The sequence below is a fragment of the Megalobrama amblycephala genome, linkage group LG5 (genome assembly GCF_018812025.1).
Source record: "Megalobrama amblycephala isolate DHTTF-2021 linkage group LG5, ASM1881202v1, whole genome shotgun sequence".
In the NCBI taxonomy this organism is placed as follows: Eukaryota; Metazoa; Chordata; class Actinopteri; order Cypriniformes; family Xenocyprididae; genus Megalobrama; species Megalobrama amblycephala.
Window position 1 is genome coordinate 11,573,347 of NC_063048.1, and position 12,572 is coordinate 11,585,918.

General features: G+C 40.7%; 2 protein-coding genes across 8 annotated transcripts in view; both read right to left on the reverse strand.

Moving 5' to 3' along the window:
- Window positions 1-4,203: 4,203 nt before the first annotated feature.
- Window positions 4,204-8,451, reverse strand: sdsl (serine dehydratase-like). 3 transcript variants are annotated; one of them, XM_048190655.1, is made up of 8 exons: window positions 8,391-8,451; window positions 7,743-7,921; window positions 7,438-7,480; window positions 5,874-6,013; window positions 5,667-5,755; window positions 5,318-5,545; window positions 5,110-5,234; window positions 4,204-5,022 (listed from the first exon to the last, which is right to left on the reverse strand). In XM_048190655.1, the coding sequence occupies exons 2-8, from the start codon at window positions 7,893-7,895 to the stop codon at window positions 4,832-4,834; spliced, it is 969 nt and encodes a 322-aa protein (XP_048046612.1). In that variant the 5' UTR covers window positions 7,896-7,921; window positions 8,391-8,451; the 3' UTR covers window positions 4,204-4,831. The 3 variants fall into 3 exon arrangements, with proteins under 3 accessions (XP_048046612.1, XP_048046610.1, XP_048046611.1); XM_048190653.1 differs by lacking the exon at window positions 8,391-8,451 and adding an exon at window positions 8,102-8,316 and having other exon boundaries at window positions 4,205-5,022; XM_048190654.1 differs by lacking the exon at window positions 8,391-8,451 and having other exon boundaries at window positions 4,205-5,022; window positions 7,743-8,031.
- Window positions 8,452-9,310: 859 nt separating this feature from the next.
- Window positions 9,311-12,572, reverse strand: part of ppp1r13ba (protein phosphatase 1, regulatory subunit 13Ba) — a 52,109-nt gene continuing 48,847 nt past the window's right edge. For all 5 annotated transcript variants that reach the window (XM_048190659.1, XM_048190657.1, XM_048190660.1 and 2 more), the window contains 6 exons: window positions 11,812-12,563; window positions 11,392-11,529; window positions 11,150-11,283; window positions 10,827-10,993; window positions 10,522-10,721; window positions 9,311-10,362 (listed from right to left, as the gene is read on the reverse strand). In XM_048190659.1, the coding sequence (XP_048046616.1) occupies window positions 10,321-10,362; window positions 10,522-10,721; window positions 10,827-10,993; window positions 11,150-11,283; window positions 11,392-11,529; window positions 11,812-12,563 (1,433 nt within the window). In that variant the 3' untranslated portion in view covers window positions 9,311-10,320. The remainder of the gene's footprint in view (window positions 10,363-10,521; window positions 10,722-10,826; window positions 10,994-11,149; window positions 11,284-11,391; window positions 11,530-11,811; window positions 12,564-12,572) is intronic.

The window sequence follows — 12,572 nt, forward strand, 5'->3', positions numbered from 1 at the left end:
TTTTTTTTTTGGCGCACCAAAAATATTCTTGTCGCTTTATAATATTAATATTGAACCACTGTACTCACATGAACCAATTTAAATATGTTTTTAGTACCTTTATGGATCTTGAGAGAGGAAGTGTCATTGCTCCCTATGCAGGCCTCACGGAGCCATCGGATTTCAACAAAAATATCTTAATTTGCGTTCTGAAGATTAACGAAGGTTTTACGGGTGTGGAACGGCATAAAGGGTGAGCAATAAATGACAGAATTTTCATTTTTGGGTGAACTAACCCTTTAACGTTTCATAAGAATAGGCCTATCTCATAGCAATATTGTTAATAATTTTTTTAACCCTGTTAGCATGTAGGGTCTAGAATAAGGTCTATTGCTTTCACATTCTTAATTAACACCCAAGTAACTATGATTACCACTGTGATGCTGTGATGACGACCATAAGAACACAGCGGCCCTCTGTCATCACTCCCCTATGCCCTTTCCACATCTTTTATTTCTGTTTTTATTTAAAAAAAATCTTGTTCCACTGTTTCTGTCTCCACTCCCTACTACAACTGTACATAATCACTATCTCTCTTTCAGCTATTTTGGCAACAGAACTTTAGTCTGAAAACTCACTAAGGACACCTAACTTGGCTTTCAACATGCCTCAGTGTCTTGGCAGTCAGTAAATGTCTTTTCAGAAGCCAAAGCTGTTCCTTTCACTTCAGCTCAGAGTCAGTATGCCAGACTAGAGCTGTCATGGTTGGAAGGACAGTCTGTTAAATGTATATAGAGGACAGCGCTTCTAAGGACTGGGCCGAGAGTTTAGAGGTGTGTAAATATTTAAGCAGCCCAGGTCTGCATATTGTTACTTCAGCATGCCAACTAATGGGAATGAGCCTGTGCTCTCTATAAGCGGCTAAAAAAGAAAAACCCAGCTCTTTAAAACTGCTTAAGCCAAAAGGACTCTTTCTGGATTACATGACTTATCTATAAAGCCTGTTCGACCCTTAAACTAACACTGTAATTAATGATTCTGAGGATAATTCATTAGTAAATCCAGAATACAGATACAGAAGTCAAATACAGAAGTGAAAAATCATTCAAAAATTTGGGATCAGTATTGTTTTGTTTTGTTTTGAAAACATACATGAAAGTAGTGTTTTTGAAAGAAGTCTCTTATGCTGCTCACCAATGCTACATTTATTTGATCAGAAATACAAATACAGTAAAACAGTGATACTGTATATGATATAATATTGTGAATGTAATTTAATCATGTGATCAAAGCTGAATTTTCAGAATCATTACTCCAGTCTTCAGTGTCACATGATCCTTCAGAAATCATTCTAACATGCTGATTTGCTGCTCAAGAAACATTTTTGTGGAAACCATGATACATTTTTTTCAGGATTCTTTAATGAATAGAAAACTTAAAACACAGCATTTATTTGAAATAGAAATCTTTTGTAACATTTTAAAGGTTTTTACTGCCACTTTTGATCAATTTAATATATTCTTGATGAATTAAAGTATTAATTTCTTTAAATAATAATAAAAAAAAAACTTTATAGCACCAATCATTTGGTAGTATATGAAACATTTTCTAAAAGTTCCTATTATAAAATTTTCCTATCAAGAAGTTAAGGCAATAGTTCACTTTGACATTTTTTACTCACCCTTGTGTTGTTTCAAACCCTTATAAAATATGGAAATGAGCCACCATTGGCTTTTTGTTTTTACACAGAAGAATATGGGTTTGGAACGGCATTCATTTTGGGGTAACTGACAGCACAAATAGGCTATTCTTTACTAAGACATCAACTTCTAGCATTAACTTCCTGCATATCATTGCCTTGTGTAACAACATGCTGCTCTTAGCTGTTGTGTTTTTTTCAACTGAAATCAACCTCAGTACAGTACAGAGTACAGAAAGTGGCCAGAAGTAGAGTAGATTATGGGCCCTCTGTGGCGCTCAAAATCAGTCTCACGGCTTTGATCTGCATTTAACTCTTAGGACTGAAAACTGTGAGAAACTTAAATGCACTCTCATTGTAAAGCCGTTTATGTCTGTTCAATCTTGGCAAACACTTTAATGCCAACAGAGATCTGGTTCCTAAAAACTTCTCTAATTCAAGCTATTCAATAATGTAAAACTAGATAAACATCTCCATGTATCAGTCATTTCAAACAATCATCAATCAATGCAAAAAGAATGTTGCTCATGTCAGAAACAGTATGATATCTTAACCACAGTGAAGTATCTTGTATGTTTTCCGGCATTCAGTGCACCATAAAGCCTGTAATGTACAATCACAGTCTTTGTTCTGAAACAATTACCTGCCTTTTCCCAATCACATGACAAAGTACTTGGTAATTTCATCGTTATTTACATGGATCACAGAGTCCATTTATAACAGCCATAGGAAACAAAGCAGCTCCTGAGTTACAGCCAAGTGGTTTGCATTATACTGTTACATTTTTCTGTGGTTCCAAAACCAGAAGACTTTGTGTGTGCACAAGAAAATATATAGTATAATGAGAAATTATACACTCACTGGCCACTCTACTGCTCTTTATAGCAAATATCTAATCAGCCAATCACATGGCAGCAACTCAATGTATTTAAGCATGTAGACATGGACAAGACAATCTAATGAAGTTCAAACTGAGCATCAAAAAAATGATTTAAGTGACTATGAACATGTCATGTTTGTTGGTGCCAGACGGGCTGATCTGAGTATTTCAGAAACTGCTGATCTACTGGGATTTTCATGCACCACCATCTCTAGGGTTTACAGAGAATGGTCTGTAAAAGTGAAAATATCCAGTGAGTGGCAGTTCTGTTGGTGAAAATGCCTTGTTAATGCCAGATGTCAGAGGAGACTGGCCAGACTGGCTTGAGCTAATAGAAAGGAAACAGTAACTCAAATAACTACTTGTTACAAGGTAAGAGAGGATTGAACCTTGAACCTCGAACCTTGAAGCAGATGGGCTACAGCAGCAGAAGAGCACACCAGGTGCCACTGCTGTCAGCTCAGAACAGGAAACTGAGGCTACAATTGACACAGACTCACCGAAATTGGACAACAGAAAAACACTGCCTAGTCTGATGAGTCTTAAACATGACAATGAGTTCACTATGTTCCAATGTCCTCCACAGCCATTTGGGATGTGATGGAATGGGAGATTCGCATCATGGATGTGCACCCGACAAATCTGCAGTAACTTTGTGATACTATCATGTGAATATGGACCAAAATCTATGAGGAATGTTTCCAGCACCTTGTTGAATCTATGACACAAAGAAGTAAGACAGTTCTGAAGGCAAAAGGGGGTCCAAGAGTACTGGCAAGGTGTACCTAATAAAGTAGCCAGTGAGTGTATATAAAACGATACTCGCCATCTTTTTTGTCGACATCTTTGAAAAAGCTAAGCTGAAAACAGACAGTGGCTATGTCGTTTTCAAATGAGTTACATTGTGAAAACCCCCATTGATTGACGACCACCGTATTATTTTGTCCTACTATGGTAGTTAACGGGGGGGGCGAGATCTTTTTTGATTCCAAATATCTTCCTTTGTGTACAGCAGAACAAAGAATTTTATACAGGTTTGGAACTACTTGAGGGTGAGTAAATGATGACAGAATTTTCATTTTTGGGTGAACTATACCTTTAAGAAGCTTCGCTTCTATTATTATTTGCATATTTGTAGACTTGCATACACTGTCCTAAAAAAAAATAAAAAAAACGACAACACTGGTCATTCTTTAAGGCAAGACACTTCAGGTGAATATGATAAATAATAAATAATATATAATCAAAAAAACCACCATACTTCTCCAGCTGATTTATCTGAACACTGAATAATGCCAGGTTTTAACAATTCTTGTTTTATTTTGCTCACATTTTAGATTCAAAGATTTTACATAGGGGATTTTGGATATATCTTTTTTTTTAAATCAGAAAATGCTGTCAACAGCCAGAGAAAAAAAAAAAATCAGCATGTTTTTAGGAATAAAATGTTGTATAAAATCAGGCAAATGATATATGAACAAACCCCTATGTAAAAAATCCTTCAGAATACAGATATATACAAATAGATAAAGTGCAATAAAAATAAAATTGAGGCCAAGTATGGTAACCCATACTCGGAATTTGTCCTCTGCATTTAACCCATCCAGTTAGTGCACATTCATTAGGAGTAGTGAGTAGTGAGCACACACACACACACACACACACACACACACACACACCGGAGCAGTGGGCAGCAATTGCTGTGGCGCCCGGGGAGTGATTGGGGGTTAGGTGCCTTGCTCCAGGGCAGCTCAATCATTTCCTGCCGGTATTGAGAACTGAACCCACAATCTTTGGGTTACCAGTCTGACTCTCTAACCCCCCTAACTATAAAATAAAATGCATTTAAATTGATACTTTGGATGTTTTCTTTCCACAAGTCTGAAACAACACTCTATGAATATCCAAACAACCCAAAATCTCAAAACGTATCAGTGCATAAAAAAAAAAAAAAAAATTTAGCCTGAAGTGTCTTGCCTTAATGTTCACTTGCTAAGCAACACATATCAAAACGACAGACATTAGCACCACCTGCTGGTTATAGGTGGTAAGTAACATCATCATTTTGCTCCGTCAAAGGATTTTATTACACAATCAGCTCTAAAACAAGGTGTTACAGAAAATCCAAAGAATAGTTTTGGAAAGCAATTTACTCTCAGCTGTTTGAAATACAGCAGATTATCCATATCATCTTTTGATTTATGCAACACAACACAACATGTCAGCGCTACTCAAAGCAGATGCATTGACCATTTTTCTCTGTACAGATGTGGTCATTTCCGTATGACTGCCTGTAGATGTCGAAGCTGAGCCAGGTTCACACTGCCACCCCCACACACAATCATTACCAGTGGGTCGAGCGGTTTAGGAAGGCGTCCCTCCTCCTGTAACCTCTGAATGACTCCGCTGTATACTGCAGCCAATGATGCTCCGCAGGCTAACTCCACCAACACACGCTCCTCATCTGCATGTAGTATAAAGTAATCGATTGCAAATCAAGTTTTGTTTTTATTGAGTTGTTTGATGGGCTTAATCATAGCGATGAACCTACCCAGGAACAGTTCCACTGCCTCCAGGGCCTGTAGATCTGTCACCACCTCTGAAATGACATTGGGCCGTTTGCTGTACTCAAACGCCTGCTGACATGCCGTTTTTGCTCCTAAACACGTTGCTTCACTTGCAAGCAGTCAATTTCAGAAACAGTAAGATATGCAAACAAAAAACTGTTTATGAATTCAAGACGATTTGTTAATTTATACCTTGTAATGTCAGGCAGTGTGACCAGATCTCTGGATTTCAGGGCAACATTTAGACAGTCGGCACCCACGGTCTCCATGCACAGGACAGGCACATTACCCCAGCCTACCTCATGCAGCCCTTCCATCACCCCACAAAACAGACCTCCACCCCCTACCGAAAGCACTATAGCTCCAGGTTTGGATGGCAGTGAGGCCTTGAGTTCATGCACAATGCTGGAATGACCTTTCCTAAGAAACATATATTTTTTAACAGCTTTTCATTTGTGTGAAATATAAAACCGAGAAGGGCTCCACATTATCGAATTCCTTGAGTTATTTTATTTATTTAATGTTATATCTACAAACTCACCAGACCAGAGGATGGTTGAACGGGTGTATTACAGTAAGACCTTCACTTTCTGCTAATCGTAAGGCCTCAGCATTTGCATCATCCCACACCTACAACATCACATAAAAACCTGTTATGTAAATGATTTAAGATATGTTATCTTAACCTAAGTGCATCATATCTGGAATAAAGGCATTTAGGATATCTGTGATGGTACTTTGCTCTTGCCTTGCCCACAACTTTGACTGTAGCTCCTTGGTCCTTAAGTTTTTGAGCTACCAGTTGGGGTGTCGTTGAGGGCAAAACAATAGTGGCTGGCAGGTTGAGTTTTCTTGCTGCATATGCTGTGGCCATACCAGCATTACCACCTATGTGTATGCACAGAGACAGAGAGAAAATGTTTAAAATGTAATTTCCATTACAGAATGCTGTTAAACACAATACACCGATCAGGCATAACATTATGAGCACTGGCAGGTGAAATGAATAACACTGATTATCTCTTCATCACGGCACCTGTTAATGGGTGGGATATATTCGGCAGCAAATGAAGATTTTGTCCTCAAAGTTGATGTGTTAGAAGCAGGAAAAATGGGCAAGTGTAAGGATTTGAGCGAGTTTGACAAGGGCCAAATTGTGATGGCTAGACGACTGTGTCAGAGCATCTCCAAAACTGCAGCTCTTGTGGGGTGTTCCTGGTCTGCAGTGGTCAGTGTCTATCAAAAGTGGTCCAAGGAAGGAACCGTGGTGAACCGGCGACAGGATCATGGGTGGCCAAGGCTCACTGATGGAGAGCAAAGCCTGGCCCGTGTGGTCCGATCCCACAGATGAGCTACTGTAGCTCAAATTGCTCAAGAAGTTAATGCTGGTTCTGATAGAAAGGTGTCAGAATACACAGTGCATCTCAGTTTGTTGTGTATGGGGCTGCATAGCCGCAGACCAGTCAGGGTGCCCATGCTGACCCCTGTCCACCGCCGAAAGCAGCAACAGTGGGCACGAGATCTTCAGAACTGGACCACGGAGCAAAGGAAGAAGGTGGCCTGGTCTGATAAATCAAGATTTTTTTTACATCATGTGGATGGTCGGGTGGCGTGTACGTCGCTTACCTGGTGAACACATGGCACCAGGATGCACTAGAAGGCAAGCCGGCAGAGGCAGTGTTGGCAGCTTTGGGAAATGTTCTGCTGGGAAACCATGGGAAACCATCCATGTGGATGTTACTTTGACACGTACCACCTACCGAAGTATTGTTGTAGACCATGTACACCCTTTCATGGAAACGGTATTCCTTGGTGGCTGTGGTCTCTTTCAGCAGGATAATGCACCCTGCCACAATGCAAAAATAGTTCAGGAATGGTTTGAGGAGCACAACAACGAGTTTGAGGTGTTGACGTGGCCTTCAAATTCCCAAGATCTCAATCCATTTGAACATCTGTGGGATGTGCTGAACAAACAAGTCTGATCCATGGAGGGCCCACCTCGCAACTTACAGGACGTAAAGGATCTGCTGCTAACATCTTTGTGCCAGATACCACAGCACACCTTCAGGGGTCTAGTGGAGTCCATGCCTCGACGGGTCAAGGCTGTTTTGGCAGCAAAAGGGGGACCAACACAATATTAGGAAGGTGGTCATAATGTTATGCCTGATCGGCGTATATCATTTAATATATTCATGTTAAATAAACAAGTGACAGTGTGAAAATCGTTTTAAGTTTGTTTTCTAAAGAGCCCCAGGGCCAAAAATGCCCATGTATGAATGGAAATACAATTAAATATTTACCATTTCACTCACCAGAAGAACAAATGACACCTCTCGACTTGTTTGAACTTGCAACCTTATTAAGGAATAGAAAATAAAATTTAATGTTTCTCAGAATAGTATGCAATCGTTCCTTTGATAAGCCCTAGAGGGCAGTGTGAACGCGCAATATACTGGGGTGTACGGGACGTAAACGTTGATTCAGTGATCGATGTTACACAATCTTATGCTAATTTTGAAATGCAACAACATGCGTTAGACATTTAGCAGCTTTGTATGTTTAGTCCAAAAATATTGTGGTGCTTGATTTTATGAAATGCAGCGATGTTTTTCCTCACATTTTGACACATGTATCCTATTCCACGGATTTTGAAGGAACCGGTGGGTTGTGAGCTCTCCATCTTCAGAAACACGGTGGTCCCCATCCGCTTAGACATGCCCGCGCTCTCGAGAAGCGGGGTGACGACATGAAATCCACTTTGCTTTGACATTTTGTTCAATTTTCTGATATGCAATCCTGCAGGGAGGAAGTGGACAACCGGTTACGGTGGGTAAATGACCTCTGTGGACAAACTGTGACGAACATTTAAAGAAATATGACACATTTCCCGCTTTTTCAGTACCTTGGGGTTTTCTTAAGTCTCAGGCATGTTAAGGTTTAAACATATACAAAGTAGTATCACTCTGGTCTACTCACCTATTGCGTCGCGGTGTATATGATTCTCTTGAACATGAGTATTGCCAAGAAGTTCAAAGTTCGTTTACTGACTATAAAGTAATAGTGCACTAATGAACTAATGTCCAAGACCGCTAGATAAACCACATGACAGCTTGCGAAATAATGTAATGTCAGGTTAAACTAGAGGTTACTCATTCATGGTTGTACCGAGCAATGATATCCTGAGACTGTGAAACATGAGTGTAAAATCCAATATTTAAAGGATTAGTCCACTTTTAAATACACTTTTCCTGATAAATTTACTCACCCCCATGTCAAGATGTTCATGTCTTTCTTTCGTCAGTCGAAAAGAAATAAAGGTTTTTGAGGAAAACATAAACGCCTTCCCTATTCAACTTATGGAAAAAAACGAAACTGGCGCCGCGTTCGTTCCGTAAGTAGAATAGGGAAGGCGTAGAACATTCAGCGTAAGCGTTTTGAAGAATGCGGAAACGGAAAGTACGTTCAAGGCGATATTGTTTTTATAAAGCATTAACGGTTGTATTTTTTTCGAAAATGACCGATCGTTTCGCTAGATAAGACCCTTATTCCTCGCCTGGTATCGTTTAAAGCCCTTTGAAGTTGCACTAAAACTGCAATTTGGATCTTCAACCTGTTGGTAGCCATTGAAATCCACTATATGGAGAAACATCCTGGAATGTTTTCCTCAAAAACCTTCATTTCGTTTCGACTGACGAAAGAAAGATATGAACATCTTGGATGACATGGGGGTGAGTAAATTTATCAGGAAAAGTGTATTTAAAAGTGGACAAATCCTTTAACAACTTATACCTGTTGAAAAAAAACAGCATGCTGGTTAGATATGTTTTGAAGCATGGAAGCTGGTTTGAGCTGATGCTGGTCCCTATAGCTGGTCATGAGCTGGTTTAAGCTGGTCAAGTGCTGGTCCTAAGCAACTAGCTCCAGCTCATGACCAGCTATGCACTCAATTTTTCGAAAGATATGATAAGCATTTATTTTGAAGCTAAATTAGTAATTGAAGTAAAATAAAGCAAGTAAAAAACACTCAAGTAATATCATGTATCAAACTTCACAACAAATGCATCTAAATTTATATTTCAAGATCAAAACCCCAAAGAGATCTTTTAAAAAGTTTGTGCAGTACACAGCATCACTCATACTCCTGCATAGACTGCAGGCTGTGAAAAATCCAGTCAATACAACATGTGACTTTGTCCCAATGTGGAAATTTTATTGTGCACATATACATGACATTGCATAAATGGCTCTCGTATGGCAGCACAAACACAAGGCAGACATTTTGCCTGCCTGTTTTGACAGCCATAAAAGTCTATATCAAGCTGTTTAAAGTTTTTTTTTCAATTTTCATTAAATAAACAACCTTTAAAGAAGGAAAAGATCATGTAGCATAAAAAAAAAATCAAGCCCAACTTAAATAAAGCATAATAATATAGGTTTTATGTGATATGTTGTCAATATCCCCTGGTTGATGGGAAAACAGCCACAGCATTAGTTTTTATGGCATCAGTTTTCTTTCAGCATCCTTTTAAAACTCAGTTCCTCATAGATGACTACACAGTTTCACCTCCATCAGCCCACATGATTCTCCACACAAAAAAATATACATGTTTCCATACCAGGCCACTTCCTTATTATCCATCAACAGCTAGACCAGCCTCAAGGTCTCTTCTAAACACTTTCCAGCACTTTCCTTCCTTTTCCCTGAATCAGCAACTTCCTAACTGTGGGAAATGAAACATCAGTCCCTTCAGTTTCCTCTTCGCCTGATAATAACCACAGAGCACGAAACACTGGAATCCAAGACTGCATACTCTGTCACCAACACTTATCACATCCACGTCCCACTCTGACAGTAACATCCCATTCTGAAACACTCACACACGCACATATACTCAGGAGGTTTGCACTGTGGACAAGGTCAGAAAAGCTAACATGTTCCTCAACAGATATATGGGTAAGAGGGATACTGCAAAAACAACACATCAAAGTGACGAATAAAATCTGGGATGCAAACGGAAGACCACTGAATTGCCCACTCTTCGGTTATTCCCTCTTGTCCAACACCAGACGTGCTCCAACATCTCGCCACCCATGTGGGCTCTCTGTTGCGGTGATGGCAAAGATAGGGCAGAGCGCCATTCCGCAGCTTCATGCCAACTGCTGTTTCTGGAACTTGCGCTGTCTCTTCTGGCCACCTATGCCAAGGAACGTTGCCTGGGTTTGATCCTCGGGTACAGCTACAATGACAACAGTGAACAACAATTACAGATGGCGAACATACCTTTTAAACAATTTACAGGGTTGATTCTCATTTTATTCCTTAAATTTGAACAAAATATGTTAGTGCCTTACAGTGCCATTCAAGAAACAAATGCATGCCTATACAGATATCCTACCCCTAACAAGTTGCGTGGTACGTAGGCCTCCTTGTCATTAAGTCTGGCCCACCACCACTCTGTCTCACTGTCATCTCTACGGCTCATGATGGTGAGAGCATCGCCCTCATGGAAGGACACCTCATCTACACTCTGAGCTTCATAGTCCCACAAAGCATAAACTGTCCCTTTATTCATTACGCCAAGCTTCTCCTGTACACCTGGAAGGGAAATAAAGAATTGGCTTTCAAAATCATGTAAAGCAACTACTCTAGAAACACATTTAATAGTAAAAATAACAACCCAGATAATGTTTTTGATATTACCATATAGAAACTGTGAGCACTGGATATAACCCTCCTCCATCTCTTCGCACTTGTCTGCTGCCGTCTCCACATCACTGATAGTAGTGGCAAAAATGGCAGCTCCAGACTCCACCAGCAACTTGCAAAGATGAACATTGTTGCATGAAGCTGCACAGTGCAGGGGCGTCCTGATAACAAGTGAGATAGTGTTAGCAATTGCTAACATCACTTTATGAGTAAGAATTTCATGTCTGTACAATATGAAATGACAACAGATGTCTGATATTCTCTATTGCAGACAAATGGCAAGAGATAAACTATCAGACAAAAGTCATAGTCCTCACCATCCATCACTATCTGCTGCGTTGACATTGACCCCAAAGTCCAGCAGGAATTTTACAATATGGTGGTGACCTGCACAAACCGCATTATGGAGAGGGGTAATACCCTCATCATTTGGAGTGCTAGGATTGTCCACCTGAGGATGGAGTCAAACACAATTTGAGGAAACAGTTGACAAGCTTCTACTGAGTCCATTTCAAGTATACAATATAGGTGTAAGGGGCGTATGGCAACTGAATGGTACCTCATAGATAATCCTTTGCACCAAATCAAACTCGCCCTCTAAAGATGCATCCAAAAGCAGTGCAAGAGGATTGAACTTGACCCTCAAACCATGACCTGTCCTCTCAGAGCCAGGCTTCTTCAAATTGGTCCGCTTGACCTGTGGATGTAAAAAAAAATCTATTAGTTTTCATATTTCAAAGATAAACATCTTGCCTTTTGAGTCTTTTGAGGCACAAAAAACCAAATCAGAAGATATATCAAAGCTATGCTAATTGATAAAGCCAACAGTATGATAAACTCATTCTGCTACCAACGTTAGGGTTAAAGGATTGCTGCAGGACTCTGTGTATGAATGTTGCATGTGAATCTCACAAGACTTTTTGCAGAATGAGGGCTACATCTAGACATGACCCTGGCCAACAAGCTAGTGCCAACTCACCGTAGATGCACTAGGAGGAGTGCCTGGCTGTGCTGTGGTGTCCTGCTCTGCAGGGGAATGAGCTTCTGGTACTGGACTAGATTGTGTGTCTGTAACATTTGTGTGGTTGTTGTTATGATTGTCCTCATGGGTGTCCTTAAGAGAAGGGTCTGAGGCATCATCCGTCTGGGCACCCCCTGAGTCACTAGATAGATGTGTCGGCTGGTTTTCATTGTCATCAGCTGTAGGTGACACAGAAGATGTGGCGGGAGGGATTGAGATTGACGGCTCTGCTGAAGGCTCAGCTAACATGCTTGACTCCATCAGGTTTCCATTGGCAGTGTCCACATCACCCAGGGCTGTGGCCATATAGTTCAGAGGACTGTCAGGCTGGTAGAAAGGTGTACCACCCACTCCACTCTCAATGCCCCCTGCAAGGGTGTTGAAGCGCTGATATAGGAGCTTCTGGATATTAGGCCCACTGGGTCCTTCTGGTTCTGTGATGGAGCTTCGCTTCTTCAAAGGTCGGGGAGCATTGGCTAATTTCCTTCTCAGCACCTCCAGGTCAATGTCACTTTGGTAACGGAGAGGGGAGTGGGCCACAGGGGTCAGTTTGGTAGGGCTGAGAGGGCGAGGGATGTTATCCACACTGGGTGGAGGTAAGGGAGTGCTATCATGGGCTGTATCTCTATCAACCTCATCTGTGTAGGACTGCTGGTAGAGTGGAACTGGAGATGGAGAGGTGGAGCCCGGTAGGACTGGTTTTCCGTATACTGGAAGCC

Bases quoted from the DNA above. Each gene is read 5' to 3' on its own strand.
- sdsl (XM_048190655.1), bottom strand. From the start codon at position 7,895: ATGTCAAAGCAAAGTGGATTTCATGTCGTCACCCCGCTTCTCGAGAGC. The intron at 5,235-5,317 runs GTATAAATTAAC...ACTGCTTGCAAG, and splicing joins ACACTGCCTGACATTACAAG to TGAAGCAACGTGTTTAGGAG. The intron at 5,023-5,109 runs GTAGGTTCATCG...TACTACATGCAG, and splicing joins GGCAGTGGAACTGTTCCTGG to ATGAGGAGCGTGTGTTGGTG.